A 24,448-nucleotide genomic window follows, 5' to 3' on the forward strand; every position below is an offset into this window, starting at 1 on the left:
TTCTTTCCTAATTGAAAATAACAATTAGGTTCACATTTCACTATGTGCAAATAACTTTATTTTTACTTAGGCTGAGTAAATGCTCACTATTACTGATCCCTTACATTGTCAAACACTGTGAAGATGCATGAAAACACTGAGCAATACATACATACAAAGAAAAAAATACACAAGTCTGGATCATTTATCTTTATGCTGTTTCCATTTTTGAAAAGAGATACTACAAAATATATTTTCAATATGTGGGTGTTTTAACCACTTTTCATGATGATTTTTCTTTTTTTGTTTTGCTTTTTTTTTGTCAGTCATGGGGCCTGAACTCTGCCTGGGCATTGTCCCTCAGCTCTTCAGCTCAAGACTAGTGCTCTACCACTTGAGCCACAGAACCACTTTGGGCTTTTTCTGCTTACATGGTGCTAAGGAATCAAACCCAGGGCCTCATGCATGCAAGGCAAGCACTCTAGCACTGAGCCACCTTCCCAGCCCCTCATGCTGATTTTTCTCTGATCAGGAACACCAAACTTCAGACCTAGCCTTACACAATGAATAGGTGGTAAAATCACAATTCATTTCTAGGACAAAATATAATGAATAAGTTGTTCCTATCATATAAAATACTGAATAAAAGATAGATTAATTACAGTATAATATTTATAATTATTGGGCATTGATAGGTTCAGTGACTCTAGAACTAATATATCAGCCCTTTAAACCAATCATATTTTCAAGAAGTAGCATAAGTTCAATAATTATTTATGTTCACATGAATATTTTAAGCCTCAGTAATTTGTCTGTAGGATAGTCTCTATATAATATTTATTTTATTTTAGTTTTAAAGTACATTTCAATGCTAGTAAAATTAAAAAAATTTCTGACACAGGAAACAGTCATGACAGAAAAATTAAAGAATTTGTAGAAAGTCACATAACTGAAATGGTATTTAGATTTACATTATTTTCTCTAACACATTTTAGATTTTTAATTTTTTTCTTGTCATTATCAATATGAGATGCAATCTATTCTTTTTTTCTTTTTTTAAATGATGGTACTGGGGTTTAAATGCAGAGCCTGGGTACTGTCTCATAGAGGTTTTTTCTTTTTTTAAAACATTTTTATTACATATTTTTTATTGTAAAGATACTGTTCAGAGAGGTTATAGTTGCATGAGTAAGCTAATGAGTACATTTCCTATTGAGTATTGTTACCTACTCCTTTGTTTTTCCCCTGCCATCCCTTTCCTCCCCACCTCTCCAACTAACCCCCTCCACCACCCCCCCACGGCCAAGTTGTAAAGTCATCCTTAATGGTAGCACTCTACCACTTGAGCCATTGCTCCACTTTCAAATTTTTGGTGGCTCATTGGACATAAGAAATTCATAGTCTTCTGAAGTGGTGCTGTGGCTTAAGTGGTAGAATGCTAGCCTTGAGCTGAAGAGATGAGGGACAGCACCCAGGCCCAGAGTTCAAGCCCCATGACCAATAAAAAAAAAAGAATTTCATAATCTTTCTTGCCTGAGAAAACTATGATCCTCAGATCTCAGCCTCCTAAAAGCTACGATTACAAGAATGAGCCACCTGTATCTGTGTTTTTAAACACAGATATTTCCTGAGATTAAAATATAGCTTTATATAACAAGATTGTAGTAGTCATCCACCTAAATTAATTTTGTTCTTATTTTTCCCAAATATTCAGGCAAGAAAAAAGAGAAATGGATAGGAGAAATTGCTCCTCGTGGAATGAATTCGTGTTCTTGGGGATTACCAATACTCCTGAGACAAAAGTGATTTTGTTTGTCACCTTTATACTTGTCTATTTCATTAATATTCTGGCAAATCTTGGAATGATCACTTTAATCCAAGTGGACTCCCAGCTTCACACACCCATGTACTTCTTCCTCAGTCACCTCTCTTTCTGTGATATCTGCTACTCCACGGCCATTGGGCCCAAGATGCTGGTGGACATATTTGGCAAGAACAAATCAATTCCTTTCCTGGGCTGCGCTCTGCAGTTCTTGATCTTCTGCATCTTTGCGGATGCTGAGTGCATGCTGCTGGCAGTGATGGCCTTTGACCGGTACAAGGCCATCAGCAACCCTCTGCTCTATACAGTGAACATGTCCAGTAGGGTGTGCATTCTGCTCGTGGCTGGAGTTTACCTGGTGGGGATGGCAGATGCCCTGATCCACACCACACTGGCATTCCGCTTATGTTTCTGTGGGTCTAATGAGATCAATCATTTCTTCTGTGATTTGCCTCCACTTTACCTCCTCTCTTGTTCTGACATCGAGGTCAATGAGTTGGTATTATTCATCATTTTTGGCTTCATTGAGGTGAGCACCATCTCAGGAGTCCTCATCTCTTACTGTTATATTATTTTATCAGTGTTAAAAATTAGATCTGCTGAGGGCAGGTTCAAAGCTTTCTCCACTTGTACCTCTCACTTGACCGCAGTGGCCATTTTCCAGGGAACTGTGCTCTTCATGTATTTCCGACCAAGTTCCTCCTACTCCCTAGATCAAGACAAAATGACCTCTTTGTTTTACACTCTTGTGATACCCATGCTGAACCCTCTGATTTATAGTCTACGGAACAAGGATGTGAAAGATGCTGTGTTAAAGCTGAGAAATAAAAGGTGGATTTAAGATATTGTATTTCAGATATCATAGTGTATTTAATGTATCATAGTACACACTGTGTTTATGTTGCTATAGCATACATACAGAAATCCATGTATATTATTCAGTTACCATGGCTTTTCTGAAAATTTTTAAAATTACCTTTAAGTAGTTGGGACTTTAATTTGATGTGTCAGTTTATAAGTATAATGCGTCTCAAACAATGCCCTACCTTTCATTCATTACGCCACATCTCTCCCATTCCTCCCTGTCCCTTAATGTTGCTGGGTCTATTTTCACATATGTACATTGACTATTATGCTATTATGCGTATATCTGTCCACATTTCCTCTCTCCATTTGTTTGTCCTCTACCCTCCTTGCCTTCACCATTTTTCCCCCTCTCAACACCTGTTCCACCTTCCTGGGATTCATTTTGTTAAGCTGTAGATTAGTGGTTTGAAAAATCTACCCCATTACAATCCTTTCCTGTGTCACCATATGATAACATGTTTGCATGCATGTACATATCAACCTGTGCATGTTTTCATATCTGCTTTTTTTGTGGGGCTTGAACTCTGGGCCTGAGCACTGTCACTCAGCTTTTCAGCTCAAGGCTAGCATTCTACCACTTGAGCCACAGCACTACTTCCAGGTTTCTGGTGGTTTATCAGAGATAAGATTTCATGGACTTTTGTGCTCAGGCTGGCTTTGAACCGTGATCCTCAGATCTCAGCCTCTTGAGTAGCTAGGATTACAGGTGTGATCCATCAGCACCTGGTTCATATCTGCTTTTTTTTTTATTTGTGACATTTCATTGTTTCTAATATTTAACATTATTTCACTTGAACTAAGATATATTGAGGGTTTTTAATCCCATTCAATACACTTAAGTGCTTCATGCTTAATGGCATATCCAGTAGTTTATTACTAAATCTTGTATTTTATTAGTAGTAATGGAAATTAATTAAGCACTCAGAGTAAATTCATTTGACTAATTATAACTTCTCGAATTTGCAAAGCAGAAAATGCCTTTTCTGGAATGATTGTTCTGGTATTTCTTGAATCAAATGGTAACTAATTTAGATGGTAGTGACACTTCTATCTTGTGATTCTTCAGAATTATGGGACAAAATGCCTAGATATGGTCGCTCTTAGAGTATCTATGACATCTTCACCATTTCCTTTTCCTATAGTCTGTCAAATTACAACCTAATTTAATGTCAACCAATTACCACCAACAAATATTATTACCCAATTAAAATATCATCAATGACTATGTAAAGAGAATAAATATTACATGTTGTCTATATCAACAATTTTTTGTTCTGGCTGGTAAAACTTTTGTATAATAAAATGACAGGGAAACAATATTTGTATATGTATAAAACCATCTAAGACTTCATCTATATAAAAGAGAGATATAAACCATAGTGCCTATCACCGCACTCTAGTAAGTATGGTTATTCTCACAATGAGAAAGTGTCAATATGTAGGGAAGATGTAGGGAAAAGAGATACTTCGAGTAATGTTGATGAGAATGTAAATTAATATAGTCACTATGTAGAACAGTATTGAGTTTCCTAAAAATTATCATCAAATAGATCTAGAATATGATCTAGCAATGTTATCACTGGGTATAGATTCAAAGGAAAAATACCTACTATGTCAAATTGACATGTTCATACAATTAATCATTTCATCAATATTCACATGCACATAAAAGGAAAAAAATGTTGGATAGATAGAAATATGACACATACATACAATGGCATACTCTTCAGCCATAAATAATAGAATACTGAGTGCACACAATTGTGTTAACCAAATTATGGTATTTTTCAAGAGAGAATTTAAACTTTAATTCCTTAGAAAAGTCCAACAAATTAAGTACCAGGAAAATGGCATTTGAAAGCTATGTGTTGCGGGGGGAGGACAGGGGAGGGTAGTAGAGAAATGAAGTGGAAGGATGGCAATGTAGACATAATGTTCAATGGATACCTTGAAATGAAAAGAGTTGAGGGGATGGTTTGGGCAGAATATTGAAAGGGTGACATTAATCAAAATGCACTGTACTGATAACTGATTTGTTGAATGGTAACTACTTTTTGCAACCACTTAAAGAAAATAGGAACATAATTTTAAAAAGAATGGCACTAAGTAATCCATACTCAAAGAAACATAGGTCCTATGGTTTCCTTTGTATGCAATAACTAGTATATGTCTAGGACAAGCAGAAGAGGTCAAAAGCTATGGACATACGACCATATAACATGATGCTAAGCGAAATGAACCCCTACATGAGGACACAAAATGTTTTATTTTTGTTGCTGTTCTTCTTAATGTACTCATAATGTACTATATGGTTTTTTTTTTATTTGTATGTTCTTCTCCCATGATACAATCTCTGTTGTCACTGTATTTGATTCCAGTGACCTACATCTTGTATATACATATTTTCTAATTTGGGGAGGGGAAAAGAAATAACAAAATGCTGCAATAAGAATACAGGATGACCCATTGCAACAGTGAGATGTACAAGATAGTATGTCGAAAATGAACTTTACAATTTTGCATGGGGAGGGTTGAGGGGAGGGGGGAGTTGGGAAGGTGGAGAGGAAAGGGATGGTAGAGGAAGTATAAAAGAGGGTGTAACAATGCTCGATAGGAAATGCACTCATTACCTTGCTCATGTAACTGTAACCCCTCTGTACAGTATCTTTACAATAAAAAATATATATCAAAAAAAGAATGAAAAGCCGGGCGCTGGTGGCTCACACCTGTAATCCTAGCTACTCAGGAGGCTGAGATCTGAGGATCGCGGTTCAAAGCCAGCCTGGGCAGGAGAGATTGTGAGACTCCTATCTCCAATAAACCACCAGAAAACCAAAAGTGGCGCTGTAGCTCAAGTGGTAGAGCGCTCACCTTGAGCTGAAGAGCTGAGGGACAGCACTCAGGCCCAGAGTTCAAGCCCCATGACTGACAAAAAACAAAAAAATGAATGAAATGCTGTTTTAGGTTAAAGTGGATGGATATGGAGATAGTTAAGTGAAATAAGCCAAAAATAGAAAGAAAAACACTATGCGATCTCAGTAAGATGAGTCTAATATGAAAGATGATCTCAGGAAAGTTGAGAGTAGATTACTATCCAAGAGAGTAGATTATTATCCAAGAAAGCTGGGCGCTGGTGGCTCACACCTGTAATCCTAGCTACTCGGGAGACTAAGATCTAAGGATCACAATATAAAGCCATCCCAGGCAAGAAAGTCTGTGAGACTCTTATCTCCAATAAAACACTCAGAAAATGGAAAGTGTTGCTGTGGCTTAAGTAGTGGAGCACTCACTTTGAGCTGAAGAGCTGAATGACAGCTCCCAGGCCCAGAGTTCATGCCCCACAACTGACACACAAAAATCAGTTACAGTTATTATCCAAGAAGGAAAGAAGGAGAAGACTAGGAGATAGAAGAGACTGAGAAAGTTTGATTATCGGGGACTAAGCTACTAACATGGAAAACAGAGTGGATATGCTGTTGTTCAATGGAATACTAGATTTTTCTGTTTCCTTGAAGAGGCTTCAATTTCTCTTTTCAGAATTTTAAAGTTTTCACAATAGAGGTCCTTCATATCTTGGGTTCATTCCTAGGTATTTATTTTTATATATACACACTGGGACATGATACATTACATAAGCTTCTAGACATTCACACAGAGGCAAAAGAAAGGTATGTGTAGGAGTGGATGACAATGGCTCAATAGCTATGTGTGTGTGATCATATAAAATAGTATTTTATGAAATGAACTCCAAAAAAAGGAAACAAGGGATTTGTTTTTAGTTGCTGTTGTTGCTGTTTTTGTTTTCTTTTACTTTGGTCTTGTTTGTGTTTGGAGAAGCAAGGAAAAGGCGGGAGAAAGGGTGAACAAATACAACATTGGTACTCACTAGACACCGTGGAAAATGAGCTGTACATCTTGTGGGTGAGGATGGGAAGAAAAAACTGGGAGAGTATGAAGAAAAGGGAGACATGGATCAAAAAGAATTATACTCATTACCTGACTCATGTAACTGTAACCCTTTGTATATCAACTCTGCAATAGCAAATTAATTAATTAAATAATTGATTAAAGCTTAAAAGTTCTCTATATGGATCAAGTGGTAAAATGCTTAATTGGAAACGATGGATCCAGCAGTTGAACCCCAGTATTGCAAAGCAGACAAAAATTATAGGATACTTCATTAGTATGCTTAATTTTAGTGTTTTATTTAGGCTTTAAATCAAGTTAGAACCTTTGAAAACTTAGAAATTGCAACACTGTTATCTGATACCTTTTCTTGTGACCAAATCTGTTCTCCTCATGCATATTAAACCTATAATTCTACTCACTGTCTAAGTCTTTTCTATTTTTAGATTGTATTTATAATATAAGGTTGTTGATCTTTTTATTTGTGATGTTTGTTCTTTCATTTTTTAATTTTTATTGTGAAAATACCATACAGAGGGGTTACAATTACATGAGCAAGGTAATGAGTACATTTCTTATCAAGCATTGTTGCCTCCTCCTTTGTTTCCCCTTACCATCTGTTCCCTAGGATCTTGCTCGCTTCCCAAAATGGCAAGGAATTTTTTTTCAAGGACAAGTAGTTTCTCAATCTGCATATGCCATACTGGTTTTCTATATTCCATTGTTGACTACTTGTTATATGTTTGCAATGGGAAAAGTCAAAAATTATGTTTACAGAAGTTTCAGCAAAATTATTACCTATGTCTACCCATGATGAAAATGTCAGTAAAATTTACATTCCACAAAATAATTTCACTGACTATCTAAAAATAGAATGTGAAAAATTTTAAATGTGAGGACAATATTTTCTGCTGTGAGGAGCAATGGATAAAGTGACCTGTCCTTAAAAACAGTAACAATAACAAAAAGAGAGACTAGCAGAGCTCTGTTTTCTTGTGGAATCAAATTACTTGGTCAATTGACATTGTAGAAAAATTCTGTTTCTTAAGGTTAGAGGTTAAATATCCTGGTTTTCCTAGTGAATAGCAGGTAAAATTTATTTGTTGATGATTTCTAGATGCTACCCACAAAATTATAGCCCAATCAGACTAGAAAACAGAAACTGAATTCTTCTACTGACTTTTCATTTCCACATGTGTCATTGCATGTCTGAAGCATTCCTTTCTTCTTTCTATTTTATTAGGTTAATGTAACAGGGCAGGAAGTACTACATTGATAATGAATTCATCTCTAAATGTACACTCAAATAATTATTATATTCATACATGCCATGAATAAAACTTGGTGGTATATGGAGGATAAATTAGTGTGACTATTGCAAAATTCCTGTGAAATAGGTGATATTTATTTCGCAGGTTTTCCAACTGACATAAATCTTCTATTGTGTTGGTAGTAATTGATGGATTTAGATGTGATTTTGATTGAATATATTTTCTGGTATCTAGTGCTCTAACAAGTTAGTGATTAAAACTAGAATAAATCCATATCCATTTTTCTTCTAGTACTGTGAATGGAGCATACAAATTCACAATTTTAATGAAAACATGCAAAGCATGTTTATTGATATCTTAAAACCTTTAGGCTTTTCTATGAATGATGTAAAGCACAGCCATACTCATGAATCAGTTCATGCATTTAATCAATCACTCAAAATATTTGATACTCACATAGTATGCCGCATTATATTTTGGAACTATAGACTTACAGTGAATGTAAGTGTGAAGATGCATGAAATTATTCAGTAAATATCATTCCATATTTTTAAGTAACGAATCTCTCCTGACTGAATTCTGCTCATAGACTTTTTACATGGAAGATATTATGCATAATATAACCTCTTTCATGAACAAGAATGTTGGCTATAGTTTATATTGGCTATAGTTTAATTTCCTGAGCAAAGTGAATTTCAGGCTAGTATTTAAAATTAACAAAAATATGCAATAAACTTGAAGTGAACACCATCTTAAATGGTGAAGGTACAGATTCAGAATGCTTTTCTCTGGTGAGTGTGACTAGCAATTCAGCCATGCATGAACCCAATTTTTTTGTTGGTCAAGGGTTGGAACTCACAGCCTTAGGTCCTTACCTGAGCTTTTCTGCTCAAGGCTAGCAAGCATTTACCACTTTGAGCCCCAGCCCCACTACTGGTTTTCTGGTGGTTAATTAGAGATAACAGTCTCAAGGACTTTCCTGTCCAAGCTGGCTTTGAACCATGATCCTCAGATCTCAGCCTCTTCTGTAGTTAGGATTATAGGCATGAGCCACCAGTGCCCCGCCATAGCCCTATATTTTCAGTAATAATTTTCTCAGTGCTTCAATCACATCCTTGTTCCTAAGGGTATATATCATGGGATTGAAGATGGGCGTCACTATGGTGTAGAAAAGAGAGAGCAACCTGTCAGTTCCGGCAGAATGGTTGGATTTGGGCCTGAAGTAGGTAATGCTAGCAGATCCATAAAAGAGAATTACAACGAGCAGGTGGGAAGAACAGGTGGAGAAGGCCTTAGCACGTCCAGTGGTGGTTGGCAGCCTCAGAACAGTGGCAATAATTTTGCTGTAAGAGGCAATTATCAGCATGAAAGGAACTGCAACGAACAACATGGCTACTGCATAAACAGACAGCTCATGCACCAAAGTGTCCCCGCAGGCTAGCTTGAGGATGGGAGGTATGTCACAGAAGAAGTGGGTGATTTTGTTAGAACTACAGAAATGCAGAGAGAATATTTGACAGGTCTGTCCTATCTGGACTGGGATTCCCCCGAGCCAAGCTCCGGCTGCCAGTTGGATGCACTTCTTTGGGTTCATGATTAGAGGATAGTGGAGAGGGCTGCAGATGGCCACATAGCGGTCATAGGACATCACAGCCAGGAGAAAGCACTCAGTGGCTGCCAGCATAAGGAAGAAACACATCTGGGAGGCACAGTCCAACAGAGAAATGCTTCTTTTCTGAGTCCAAAGGTTGAACAGAATTCTTGGGATAATGACGGACACATAACAGATTTCCAAGGTAGAAAAATTTGCAAGGAAAAAATACATGGGTTTCTGCAGTGCAGCGTCAAGCCTAGTGATTATGATGATGAGACCATTTCCAAATAAGATAACCACATAAACAATGACAAATGCCCCAAACAGGAACCCTTGGAGGCTTGGAAGGTCAGAGAATCCCAGAAGGACAAATTGTTTTACTGCGGACACATTGTCTTCCTCTTTGAAATCCCCGAGCACCATCTGTGGTAGTGAAGGAATCAAAAGGAGGAATTACACTCTTACCTTAGCTGTTTTTTCTCATGTATAAACCATTTCCAAATTTCCCAGTTCTCTACTGTTACAAGTCTAGAGCTTCCATGTACTTTGAGGCTGTAGTGAAGTGTGTTTGGGAATCCAAATACATCTTTAATCATTATTATTGTTGTTGTTGTTAATCTTTAAGTAGTTGTACAAAGGCATTGCCATTTACCAAAGCAGTTTCTTAATATGTGCCTCTAAGTGAGTCGTTCCCCCATTCAGTATTTTCATTTATCTCATCCTTACCCACCTTTTCCTCACTATGCTTAATGTTGTAGGATATCCATTGAATTCTTGAGCTGTATTCTCCCCTTCTTGTCTTCTTCATTCCTCTACCCTTTTTCATATGACCTCACCCCACCACTTCCAAGTACCCTCCTTTACTTCATTGAACTTCGACTTTGCCTTACAATGGAATTGCACTACTTGTTAAGTTCTTCCTTGAATCTACCGTATTTCAGTTAGTACTGTGGTATTCACTTGCATACTACCCGAAGTATTTTACTTATGAGTTTATAAGCTAAATCTAGCTTTTACATAGAAGGGAAAACATGTATCCTTTGTCTCTCAGGACCTGACTTACTGCACTAATAAGTCTATGATGACAAATTTCGTCTGAATGTCTTTTAACATCTTTGTCCACATAATGAGATATACCACAATATATTTTCACATAAACAACATATAAAACAAAATCTGATATTTTGTTTAATTATGGAAATATTTTAGCCAGGAGGCAGTGGCTAATGCCTGTAATATTAGCTAATCAGGAGGCTGAGAGTTGAACATTATGATTTGAAGCCAGACTGGCATGAAAAGTCCAAGTGACTCTTATGTCCTCTTAACTACCAAAAATTCAGGTATGGAGCTGTGTCTCAAGTGGTAGAGCACTAGCCTTAAGCAAAACAGCTCAAGGACATTGTCCATGCAATGATTTTAAGTCCTATCACCAGCACATACACATATTATATAAACTATACTTGTATATATATAAATACCATACATACATTCATATACACATACACATATAGGTATATATACATATATACTGAGTCTCTAAAATTAAAATGTATTAAAATACTATGACATTATTGAATTATGGCTTTAAGGCATGGAATGTGTTTGTTTTAATCATCTAACAATATTACCTTTTTTAACATGTTGATTTACTTGTTTTCCTAAATCTAGAGCTTAGTACATGGATGAGGATGAAACTCACTGCTTTATGTGTTCTGTCTATCATTTCCTTTTGGCCTAGCATCCATGAAGTCCTCACATTTAATTAACGAAGCCCTGGCCTCTAACCCAGTAGTGGCCTTTTTTTGGTCACTCTTCTATTACATCTGACAGTATTTAGGCTCTTTCCTCATTGTAACTTCCATCTGTCAAATCCCAGTGATTAAAGGAAACATATATTTCTAAATTGAGTTAAACAATTTATTCAAACATTAGTAAGAAAATAAAAACTTTGTCAGTACAACTTTCCATTCTCTATGTACCAAAATCTTTTGTTTCTCTTGCATTTCTATTTCTTTGATCGACAGTGTCAAACATTCTTTTTTTTTTTGGTCCAGTTGTGGGGCCTGAACTCTGGGCCTGGGCACTGTCCCTCAGATCTTCAGCTAAAGGCTAGCACTGTACCACTGGAGCCACAGCCCCACTTCCGGCTTTTTCCTTTTTGTTTATGGGGTGCTGAGGAATCGAACCAAGGACCTCATGCATGCAAGGCAAGCGCTCAACCACTGAGCCACCTTCCCAGCCCCTCAAACATTCTTTTGTGCAATACAATTACAACTTGATAAATATTAATGGGCTTCTCCACATAAAACAGTATGCAAAGAAAGAAATACTAATGACACAAATATATCCCAATAGATATCATATTCTAATCATGATCTTCTGTAAAATGCTTCCTCAAATGTTTTAATGTTTCTGGTGGTGTCTGACCTTTGGGAGCTTTTCTGCCTAATAATAAGAGAGAAATCCAAGGTAATTTTATATTACCGTTATAATAATAAACGATATTCAAGAAAATATTTATCACTTTTGTTTTTATTCAAATACATCGTGTTTATTTCTCTCATATGTATTTTGAAAGAGTAATTTTGGTGTATTTATTGTGATGTTAATTATTTAAAGCATCAATTGTGCACAAATTTCATGCTCCTTATTTGCAAAGTAAGTCTATGAAATAAAATTCAAGGTAGGCAACAAAATAGACACAAATTTATGCATACACAAATTTTTATGTTGTCAAATGTCTTTATGAAAAAATCATTAAAACATATCATTTTTCTTTTATAATTTCAGATTCATTAATCAGAGATCCCAATTCTAATCAACAGAAACACATTTAATAGGATGCAGTGGCTGCCTTCTTAAAAAGTATCCCAGTCTGTATTTTTCTTGTACATTGCATACAATTGGATATTTATAAGAGATGATCATCAGTTATATTATGTGAATTGCTTATATCTATTCATAACACATAATTATCATTGAATAAGTATTAACACATAGAATGATAAAGATATTGATGCTCATTATATTAGTTTTAAGATATTAACCTGTGTGATAAATAGGATGTTACAATATACTCGGATATGATCTAAGAATATTGAATATCAATTCTGTAACAGGGTAATCTAAGACAAAAATTTGAAATTAACAACACAACAATAAAAAATACTTTTCAATTTTTCTGTGATTTCTTCTTACTGGTGCTGCTAAAAAGTAAGTTAAAATGTATATGGAAAAATTGCATGTAAAACATTTTTGATACTTGTAAAAGTATTTTTCCATTATCTTCAGAGTGAAGTTAATTATATTTCTTACCTTTAATGATTAATTAAAGACAGATATTGAGAAATCGGTTGGTTTATTTCCTCGAGTTAGGATTTTACCTTTATTTGAAACATATTCGGTAGTCAGAACAGTTATTTAAATAGAATGTGCTCTCTACTCTAGGGATAAATTCCTCTCCCACACCACCTTCTAATTGGAAAGCAACCATCCTTCTTCCTGCCATTCAAAAAGTTTGGTACAACAAATAATAATCATGATGCTATCTGATCATGACATTGCTTTTGAATTTTTCTCCCTCTTTTTTTTATTAGAGCTTGACAAAATGTCCAGGGCTCTTTGCTGAATACTCTCTTCTTAAATATGAGCCTTCCTCCTGTAGGTCACACTCCAGACTACAGAAGAAGAAAGAAATATTCTCTTTTTCTTCTGAGCTGTACTAAATACACACACACACACACACACACACACACACACACACACACACACACACAGTTTGTTGTCCAGGAACAATTTCTCACATGACATTTAGTAACAAGTTTGGGCCAATTTGGAAGAAAGTCTACTAGACATAATCTTTACCTAAGCACCAGGTGAACCCACCTAAGATTTTGCATTTTTGTTATTAATCTTCTGTTGTCCTGACATACAGTTTTACTTAGTTACTTCTTGAGTTTGCAGTCAAGGACCTCTTATGATGGAATATAAAAGTAATAAAATAAATTTTCATACTACTTTCAGTCAACGCATACACAAAAAATGCAAAGATCTTAGCTTCCTGAGTAGCTAAGATTACAGACTTAAGCCACCACTTCCCAGCTAGATAGTTTTAAATTATAAAATGGGAACATGGAAATATTTAATGGATACACATCTAATAACAAATCTGTACAGTCATTAAAAATATCTAACCATCTATAAAATTGTATATATATTGTTATTGATTACCTGTCAGATATGTTTATAATATCTTTTTTTTTGTCAGTCAGCCCAAGGTTAGTGCTCTACCCCTTTAGCCACAGTGCCACTTCTAGTTTTCTGGTGGTTAATTAGAGATAAGAGTGTCTCAGATGTTCCTGCCTAGGCTGGCTTTGACGATCTTCAGATCTCAGCCTCTTGAATAGCTAAGATTACAGGCATGAGCCACCAGCACCTGGCTATAATACATTTTTATATATAGCATATATAATCCTATAGTATATATGTGTATATTTATAATTTGTGCATACCAAAATATAAACTATATTATAAAGTATAAACTATACTACATACATTTACATATTTAAAATTTTATTTTTATATGTAAAAGTAATTCTACCCAGTTTCATAATTTTGACTAATGTGGAATCTAGTTTGCATTGCTTCACATTCCCCAACTCTACCTTATCTGGGCAGGAACATGAATGCCCTTGAGAAAACAAGCCACTTAAGTGTAAGCTAAAATTGACCACCTCATCCCAGTTAGAATAGCTATAATCAAGAACTCTAATAACAACAGATGCTGGAGGGGATGTGGCCAGAAGGGAACCCTACTGCATTGTTGATGGGAGTGTAAACTTGTTCAATCACTTTGGAAAGCAGTCTGGAGTTTCCTAAAAGAATCCACATAAGGGCTGGGAAAGTGGCTCAGCGGTATAGTGCTTGCCTTGCATGCATGAGACCCTGGGTTCGATTCCTCAGCACCATATAAGCAGAAAAAACCAAAAGTGGTGCTGTGGCTCAAGTGGTAGAGCTCTAGCCTTGAGCTGAAGAGCTGAGGGACAGCGCCCAGGCCCAGAGTTCAGGCCCCACAACTGACAAAAAAAAAAAAAAAAAAAAAGGACTACACATAGAGCTCCCCTATGACCCAGCAATCCCACTTTGGGGGCATTTACCAAAATGATCCTGGTATTTATTGTGTTGGACTTAGCCTTTGTCTTTCAAAAGAATTAAACCTTTCATGTTCTTCCTTGAATCTTACCATACTTCAGCTGGTACATTTGATCAATGGTTTGACAATTATCCAAGGAATTTATTGTCTATGTGGATTTGATACAATTTGACTTACATTGTTTCTAGTATATTAGGTGAGTGGGGATTTCTAAAATGTAAATACCACAAAACTTTTGTCTTGATTTCTGAGTATTATGCACAATCCATATGAACCAATGTCCTTATATATTCTAACTCAGTGCATTGTCTTTGAGGCCAATTTCCTTATTCATTGTTATACAAATAAAAAATATGAACCTGTAATAACCACTCTAGACCTTATATGTATTATAATAATTTTAGGGAAATAGTGTTTCTGTCAGATGAGTTTGACTTGGTTTGTAAAGCAAAACAGTATTTTATTTTATTTATTTATTTTTGGGTCTGGTCGTGGGGCCTGAACTCTGGGCCTGGGCGTTGTCCCTCAGCTCTTCAATTCAAAGCTAGCACTCTACCACTTGAGCCACAGTGCCACTTCTGGCTTTTTTCTTTTTGCTTATGTGGTGTTGAAGAATCGAACCCAGGGCCTCATGCATTCAAGCAAGCGCTCTACCACTGAGCCACCTTCCCAGCACAGTAATTTATTTTAATTAAAACTAAGAAACTCAAATTATTTTCCCAAGTAGATGCAATAATTGAAGTGAAATATTGAGTAATTTATCAGTAGCAGCCTGGTAAGAACCTGAATTAATTTCCAATCACTTAGATAAAATAACATTGATCAAAGTATAACTTATATAGTTATTATTTTCCTAGTTTTACATGAAAAACTCATACAAGTAAACAGGACATAAAACTATGAAATCACTCTTGTTGATTTTTTTTTTTTTTTGCAAATCCTGGGGCTTGAACTCAGAGCCTGAGCACTGTCCTTGAGCTTCTTTTGCTCAAGGCTAGCAGTCTACAACTTGAGCCACAGCTCCATTTCTAGCTTTTTTCAGTTTATGTGTTACTGAAGAATCAAACCCAGGGCTTCATGCATGTTAGGCAAGTAGTCTACCACTAAGCCACATTCCAAGTCCCTCTGGTTTCTTCAAGTTGTAAGATTGTAATGTCTCAGAAGATTAAGTTCTCTGGGTTTTAATGACTTTTACTTTTTATATGTTGTAGCTTCATCATCCAAACCTCTTCCTTCTCCTTCACCTGATATCCTCTGTGTTGGTTTTCTAAACCTTGCCCTTTGCCTTTATAAGGCCTTATTCATGTGGTGTGGTGAATGTGATAATCTGTTCTTCAAAATTTATATTTAAATCTACCTAGAAGGATAGTTTTTTCCAAATAAAGTCAAATTTGAAGATTTCAAATAGGTATATATTTTGGAAGAATAGCATGTATGTAAATAAATAGATTGATAGATACATACATATATGTATACATACATGCATCCATGATGCATAAATATACATACACATACAAAGATACATAGATACATAGGTATTCTCCAAAACAACCAGCCCCAAACAAGGTAGAATGCATGGCTCACATGCTAGAACCACACAAGCAAACTAAGTGAATTTCATGTTCTGAATTCAAACCCTATTACTGCACAAAAAGCATTTTTTAAATGATCTGTTATTAAATTAATTTTACCCTAATTGCACCTGGCCCTTAACCAAACTCTATGAGTCCAAAATCCATTAGGAAAATATACTTTGTTAACATGATGTGTTTTTATCAGTGTTGAAGTACACAAGAAAGAACTTGAAAGGATTTGTTCTGCTTTACCTACATTAAAACAACAACAACAACAACAACAAAACCAAGCATGACTTTTCTTTCATACAGTTGAATGAGCTCTCTGCTATTCCCATGATATTAATAACAGGAGTTTTCTCAGCGCTGAATTGATATCCTTGTTCCTCAGATTGTAAATGATGGGATTGAAGGTTGGGATAAAAACAGTGTAAAGAAGAGACAGTAGCTTTCCACTTCCTTCGCATGGGTCTGCTTTCTGATGTAAGTAAGTGATACCAACTGTTCCACAGAATAAGATAACAACTATCAAGTGAGATCAGCACGTGGACAGAATGCTGGAGATAATTTTTCCGTAGGAAACAATAATCAACAGAAAAGGAACCACCACGAACACCACTACCATAAAGTAGGCTTTCTATCTCATTCTTAAAAGTATCACCACAAGTAAGTTTGAATATTGGGAGGAAGTCACAGAAGAAGTCATTTATTTTGTTAGACCCACAAAAAGGTAAAGAGAAAATCTGGTATATTTGGACAATTTGGACTGGAATTCCGCTGATCCAGGAGGCAGCTACCAGCTGCACACAGACCTTGTGGTTCATGATCATAGAGTAGAGGGTGACAGATGGCCACGTAGCGGTCATAGGTCATGGCTGTCAGCAGGAGGCACTCAGTGCTACAAAGAACATTTGTACTGCACGTGCAAAAAAAGAAATATTTCCTCTTTGGGTATGAAAGTCTCTGAGCATTCTTGGGATAATGGCTGTGACATAACAGATTTCCAAAAATGATAAATGGCTAAGGAAAAAATACATGGGAGTGTGGAGAGCAAAATCAGCTTTTGTTATTAGTATTATAATGCTGTTGCACATCAGAATGGTCAAATAAATGAATAAAAATATCCCGAACAGAATCCACTAGAGATCAGGTCTGTCAGAGAAACCCAAGAGAACAAATTCCATAGATATAGTGGCACTGGATTTTTCTGCTTTGGTTTTCTCTCCAGCTGTGGATGTGGTGAATAAAAGATTGTTAATTCTATCGCATTGTGAATGACATTGACATATGTTGCCTGAACTGGATGTACAAGTAACTGATGTTACTATTAAATTACTCCCACTATTTGTCTTCTCTCTGTTTATGTGACAAGATTTGGAACTTCAAGAATGAATACAAAAGCAGTGATATCATTTCAGAAAACTGAATGTAGTATTTTTACTAGAGTTAAAATTATAGGAAGGATATCACATCAATTGGAGCATATTATGAAGACCTACTATCTTATGTATTCAGCCTTAATAAAGGAACTGTGTCTCAGAACTTTTCCATTCTCTTTCTGGGTTCATGTTATTTTCTCTGTGTTAATTGTATTCTATCTGCTTGCATTGACAACATTTTCCTTAAAGCAATGGTTTGATTCTTATCTATAATGAGATTTGAGTTGTAAGTCTTAAACTCTAATAAAGATCAACATTCTTGCCAGGCGCTGGTGGCTCACGCCTGTAATCCTAGCTACTCAGGAGGCTGAGATCTGAGGATCGCAGTTCAAAACCAGCCCGGAGAAGGAGAGACCGTGAGACTCCTATCTCCAATAAACCACTAGAAAACCAGAAGTGGCGCTGTAGCTCAAGTGGTAGAGCACTCGCCTTGAGCTGAAGAGCTGAGGGACAGCACCCAGGCCCAGAGTTCAACCCCCACGACCGACAAAAAAATAAAAAATAAAAAAAGATCAACATTCTTAACCTAATTCTTTGTTATTGATGAAACAGCTTCCTTGTCATTATTGTCCTACTTCATGAATTTTTTTCCATAAAAATTTTAACTATGTAAAACATTAATTACAACATGCCTATTACATTTTCCACTCAATCCTTACTTTCCAACAAACTAAAATTATTAATTCACTTGAGAATATAGCTCATTGGTAGATGTTGTCTGGCATATGAGAGGATCTGGAATGCATTTCTAGTAACACAAACATGATAGCACACACTATAAACAATAAATATGACTTATATCACATTAATCTTCATATCTCCCTTCTTAAGCATGTGAGGAAGTTCTTTCTCATCTGATTCCCGTGCAACCAAATATGGCTTCTTTCTCTAGCTTCCCATAAATATGGTTTAAGGTGATTATACTAGTTTCCAGTGAAAACAATGAGACTAATAACATGAAGTCAATATTATAGTCTTGTAATTCTTCACAGAAAAATCATTCAAAATTAGTCACTTATAGATAAGCCCCAAATATAATCTGAATGCTTTTTCACCAAAATTCTTTCCTTTTATCTAAACCTCTATGACACCTGCCCACCATTTAGCCCCATCAGTGAATGCTTTTGGATTAGTAACATGATAAGCAAAAATTTACAAATATTTTCATAATTCTGTATTTCTATATCAATTTATTAGTAATGCCATTATCATAGAGGTGAAATATCATTTAGGTTTGTAGCTGAAAATACAATTAGATACAACAATGATATTAAATGCTCAGCATTTCCAATTCATTGATAGATTTTGTTCTTGAGTTTAGAAATATCCTAAAGTAAAGTAGTTCCACTGTACAATTATATCTTACCTTGACAGATTTCCATAAAAAATGTCTTTGTTCTGGCCTATAATTTTTTAAACTCCTCTCAGGAAGTTGCTTAGACCATGCAATAATTATGTTTGTTTCTAACACCAACTTCTCTTAAAATAGGGGGGATTTCACCTCATGTTCCAATTTAATTTCTAAAATACAGGTTGCAATGGCAATTATTCTGTTCACTTTCTTTTTTTCTCCCATACCTTTTATTTTTTATTACTTATTTTTATTCTCTTAAAGGATCTGTACCAAGGGCTTTCATTAATCATGACAGTTTGGGAGAAATATGTATCTTGAGCAATGTCACTCCATCCATCATTCTTCCCCATCTCTCAACTCACACGTCCCTGAAGTTACACGATTCCATTTTCACAAGTGTTCATTGAATATTATGACAACATTTATGAACTCTTTATCTATTTGTCTATCTCAAACAAGAAGCAGTAGATCCACCCTTTTCTTCAATACTCATTGTGGTATAAGCAGATACTATTGGAGGGGCATTGAATTATCACTTACTTACTGTCTAGTATTAATTACAAGAAAACATTGACAATCGTTCTAGCTATAACAACCTAGGCCCTTCCATTTATATGGAATTCCTTTCTACTAATTTTTTTTAAATTCATACATAGAGAAGTAGAAATGTGGCATACATGTTGAGGTACACATATATGTCATGTTCTCATCTTTAATATTTAGGGTGGTGAATGTTCATCACAAAATTAGCCCTTTTTGTTCCTGAGTTAGCTTTGATTAAAATAAAAACATAGTGCCTTCTGATAAAGCTCTGCAAATATTAAAAATTCATCATACTATTACCCAGGTCTGGGGAAAGTGACAAAGCAGACTGAAAATACAAGCCATCTCAAAAGCATATTTTTCCCATGATTATTTAAAACAAATGTTTCTCTGAATATCCTTTTCCTAATTTAGCCATTTCTTGGTGTGTGGAGAGATAAAAAATTATAGCCTAATGACAGTAGCCCAAAATCTGCATCTACTTATAATCACTATTAATACTTTATGAAATACAAGTATGATATAAATAGTTGTTACACTTCATTGTTAAAATAATGTGATACAAAGAAGCATCTGTACATGTATACTACACATGCATGAATTGGTGTTTCAAATTTTTTTTATTCTTTAGATGAATAGAGCAAAACAATCCCCATACATATTTATTTAATCTGAAATTGCTATTTGTCCATTGCCGTTTTAGTCACCAGATATATTATATTGATTTATGAACTTTAATAATTTCAGTTTTCATTCTTGTATACTTTTTATTTTTCTGTAAATACATGAACTCATTTCATTTGTTGTCTGCTTGCTACATGTGTCTTCTTTTAAAAACACGTAATCTCATTATTAATAAAAGGCAAACATGGTGCTTGCAGCTCAATGATTGGGTGTTTGTATATTTATTGTATAGATTGTTCCTCACAGTAGCTGTACTATCTACAGATACGAGGTTATTGCAAGGTAGTCCTTGTGCTTGTCAATGTTTGAAATGATGGGTTTTCTAATTTTGGCAAATTTCTGTGGTTAAAGGCAGTTATCATCATTTTAATTTGTGTAATATCTTATTTACCAAAACAATAAATGGATATCTTCTTACTCTTGGACATTTTTCTTCCGTAACTACTTAACCAGACAGTTTCTCTTTATTATTGGTTAGCTTTCTTGTTAGTGGTGATGGTGGTTGTGGGGCTTTATCTTGGGGCCTGGGGGAGTGTCCCTGAACTGTTATGCTCATGGCTAGTGCTCTACCACTTTAAGCCACAGATCCACTTGTGAATTTCCCATGCTTAATTGGAGATAAGAGGTTCATGGACTTTCCTGTCTGGGTTGGATTCAAACCATGATCTCAGAATCCCAAATTTCTAAGATTACAGGTGTGAGCCACTGGTGCCATCTAGATGGTATTTTTAAAACTGACTTGTAAGTTTATGATGATTACTGGTACAGTACTTTGGTTTAATACACTGATTAGGGACACCATTGAGTCACTTATTTACCATAATGTTGAAAATCACATCACCTATTATCCCTAGTAAATATTTAAGAAAAGCTAGATACCTCACTCTATTGATGTTACAGAATTATACATATAGCCTACACTATAAAACATCTCTTCCAGAACCCACCTACACATGATGTGTTACAATTCATAACTGAGAGTATGATATTTCTTCTACATTGGTTCTACTAAATATAATTAGTATGCAAATGTAATATTTAAATCACAAAACATCTACATCAATATGCTTAACATGAACATTGTATAAGCATGCACCTCTATTCACTCAACAAATTTTCTCCCCAAGCTAGCCATACATAGAATTTTGCCAGTTGACATGTTTTATTTTTTATCTAAGAACATCAAAATGCATTTAGTATAAGAAAATACAAAAGAAGGAACAATCCAACTTTTATGTGAACTAGAGAGTTTAGACTTCCCCTTAATCCTTCTTAATCTCCGAACATTCCAAATAGAGAGTTTTATCAAAGGATGCAGGTTTGCATGCTGGGAACAAAGGAAACACTTCAAATGCGGTGTTGAGTTCAACTCCAATCCCTGATGTTTGGATCAAACTTTTCATTGTCTCTCTGAACCATCTCTGTGTTAAATAAAATGTTTTGTGAAAGCACTCCTTTAGTCTAGTTGATTTCTTCAGATGAAAACACTACAATTTACCATGGACTATGTTTATTTTTCCTTCATTTTAATGATACCTGTACATATATAGTAAAATGTGTTTCATTTATAAGTAACTTAGATATGTTCTGTGATATTTATTCTATTAACTTCATTGATATTTTGGTATGTATATTTTCTTAGCTTTGGGGATAGTGGAAATTTCCCCAGTAGTACTACTAAGATCATATTTTTCCTGGGTGGGTGAGCAGTTTGGGAAGGTGCTTATGAACTTGAGTACTTTAACCTATTCTAATTCACTATGGAGTTACTTTTCTTAAGAACAGAGACAAAAACTCCTTTAAAAGACTTCCCGAAACCAGAAATACAACTTATTTATATTTATAAAGAATTAAAGTATACAATATATGAATTTTGTTTTGTATCAGAAGAAACAAATGTCAAATTATTCATCCAAAATGAAACAAATAACAAAGCTTGACATATGAACTTAGCCAAGTATGACACTAAATTTATTATGGATCATTGGAATCCAAGATTTTTATGAGAGGATATTTTCCATGGCTAATTATTTTTGCTACATTTACTTTAACAAATTAACCACAAATTGGATGAACTAACATCATTGAAGATTATCACTGATTGTTCTCTGAGCCAGTGACAAAATCATGGTATCAAGGAAGCCATAAGCATTGATGGTTTTATAGCAATATGGATCCTTCCAATTTTTCCCAGTTGTTAGCTCTTGGTTTTTTTTAGTCTGTGATAGAATCACCCTGTTTTTGCATATGGTTTTGAGAGTGCCTATTTCATAACATTTGTCTATTATATTATGAGTAAAAGCCTTGGTGAACTTATTTTAAAATTGTACTTAAATATAGTTACATATATTTTTTCCTTTCAAATATTAGATTTCTATTTTCAGAATGCAGAATATATATATAGTACATATACTATATATGCATATTCATACATGTATATATGTATATATATGTATTTATATTATATACATATATACTATATGTACATAAATACATATGTTTTATATACATATATACTATATATATACATATACATATATACATATACACTTGAAGAATCAGAATTTCATCCATTAACCAATGCTTTATATGGTATATGGTGAATATTGTAGATTTCAAAGGCTAAATAGATATTACCAAAAGGTATCAATAGGAGATTTGAAATGGCAAGAAAATGGTGAGGTCAGGAATAATAGAAGATCAAACACATTGAGGATTTGTAGCTTTAAGTGGACAAGAGTAAAGGCAGAGGTGGAAATTGGAAAATATAAAAAAATAGTAAAAAAGGAACAGAACTTCATAAAAAGAAAAGTAAAACAAGTCTGGCCTGTTATCCTTATTTTAGCTAACGTTACACTTCACACTTTTTTATTGGCTAAATCCAAACATAGGATCTAAGCAAATGCTAGGAAGAAAGAGGACATATAACAAGACCATAATAGCCACTGTGATTGTGTCCATTAGCCAGAATGGAAAGATTGACTCAAAAAAGACGATAGAAAATGTTGGGGGAGAACTTGGAGGGGGTGGCCCTGATAAAGTTAAATTGTACTGATGAGCTGATTTGTTGAAATGACACTCCTTGATAACAATGACTTAAAAATGATAAATTGAAAAAAGTGACTTAATTTGTATTCTGACTCTACTGGGAGCCCTTAACTAATCCCCGCAGAACAACTCTCCATTCAGAAGACCTTGGTTGTGGTTAAAATTCTTGAAGGTCGTAGGAACTCTGCTCCGTTTTCTGCTTTGGCTATGTGAGAAACCTTGAAGGAGGTCGAGCTTCAAGCATCAGTCCTTTCTTTATAACTTCCCTAGCACTTTCCTCAGTGCCTGCACGATATCCTTGTTCCTCAGGGTGTAAATAACGGGATTCAAAGTTGGGGTCAAAATGGTGTAAAAAAGAGACAGCAGCTTCCCTATCCCTTCAGACTGATTCCTTTTGGGTTGTAAGTAAGTGATACTGGCTGTCCCATAGAATAGGACCACAACTGTCAAGTGTGATGAGCAAGTGGAGAAGGCTTTCACCCTCCCTCTGGCTGAGGCTATCTTCAGGATGTTGGAGACGATTTTAGTGTAAGAGGCAATGATGAGCAGAAAGGGTAGCATGACAAACACCACCGCCACGATGTAGACAGCGATCTCATTCAGCAGCGTGTCCCCACAAGCAAGACTGAGTAGCGGAGGGATGTCACAGAAGAAGTGATTGATCCTGTTAGACCCACAGAAAGGCAAAGAGAAAATCTGGTAGGTTTGTCCGATTTCAACCGGAATTCCACTGATCCAAGAGGCCGCCACCAGCTGCACGCACACCTTGTGGTTCATGACCAGAGTGTAGTTCAGAGGGTGGCAGATGGCCACATAGCGGTCATAGGCCATGGCTGTCAGCAGGAGACACTCTGTACCCCCAAGAACAAGGACAAAGAACATTTGTGCTGCGCAGGAAAGCAGAGAGATGTTTCCTTTTTGGGAAAAAATATCCATGAGCATTCTTGGGATGGTGACGGTCACATAACAGATATCCAAAAAGGAAAAATGGCTCAGGAAAAAATACATGGGTGTCTGAATGTGAGGGTCATATCTAATTAGTAAAATGATGATACTGTTGCATATCAGAATGGTCACATACATGAGCAAAAACACCGCAAAGAGAACCCACTGGAGATGGGGACTATCAGAAAACCCCACGAGAACAAATTCCATCATTGCAGTGGTATTGGATCTTTCTGTTTTAATTGTCTCTCCATCTGCAGGTGGGGTGAA

At 35.5% G+C, this 24,448-nt stretch overlaps 3 protein-coding genes and 1 pseudogene across 3 annotated transcripts; 1 reads left to right on the forward strand and 3 right to left on the reverse strand.

Moving 5' to 3' along the window:
• Positions 1 to 1,706: 1,706 nt before the first annotated feature.
• Positions 1,707 to 2,642, forward strand: LOC122105138 (olfactory receptor 5W2-like). Its single transcript, XM_042676277.1, has one exon. The coding sequence runs from the start codon at positions 1,710 to 1,712 to the stop codon at positions 2,640 to 2,642; it is 933 nt and encodes a 310-aa protein (XP_042532211.1). The 5' UTR covers positions 1,707 to 1,709.
• Positions 2,643 to 8,917: 6,275 nt separating this feature from the next.
• Positions 8,918 to 9,862, reverse strand: LOC122105182 (olfactory receptor 10AG1-like). The gene has a single exon (XM_042676325.1). The coding sequence runs from the start codon at positions 9,860 to 9,862 to the stop codon at positions 8,918 to 8,920; it is 945 nt and encodes a 314-aa protein (XP_042532259.1).
• A 6,631-nt stretch (positions 9,863 to 16,493) lies between these two features.
• On the reverse strand, positions 16,494 to 17,382 carry LOC122105314 (annotated as a pseudogene).
• Positions 17,383 to 23,488: 6,106 nt separating this feature from the next.
• Positions 23,489 to 24,448, reverse strand: LOC122105181 (olfactory receptor 10AG1-like). The gene has a single exon (XM_042676324.1). It carries the CDS (start codon positions 24,389 to 24,391, stop codon positions 23,489 to 23,491), a length of 903 nt encoding a protein of 300 aa, XP_042532258.1. The 5' UTR covers positions 24,392 to 24,448.

This window comes from Dipodomys spectabilis, unplaced genomic scaffold (genome assembly GCF_019054845.1).
Source record: "Dipodomys spectabilis isolate Male_0828 unplaced genomic scaffold, ASM1905484v1 ptg000030l, whole genome shotgun sequence".
Classification (NCBI taxonomy): domain Eukaryota; kingdom Metazoa; phylum Chordata; class Mammalia; order Rodentia; family Heteromyidae; genus Dipodomys; species Dipodomys spectabilis.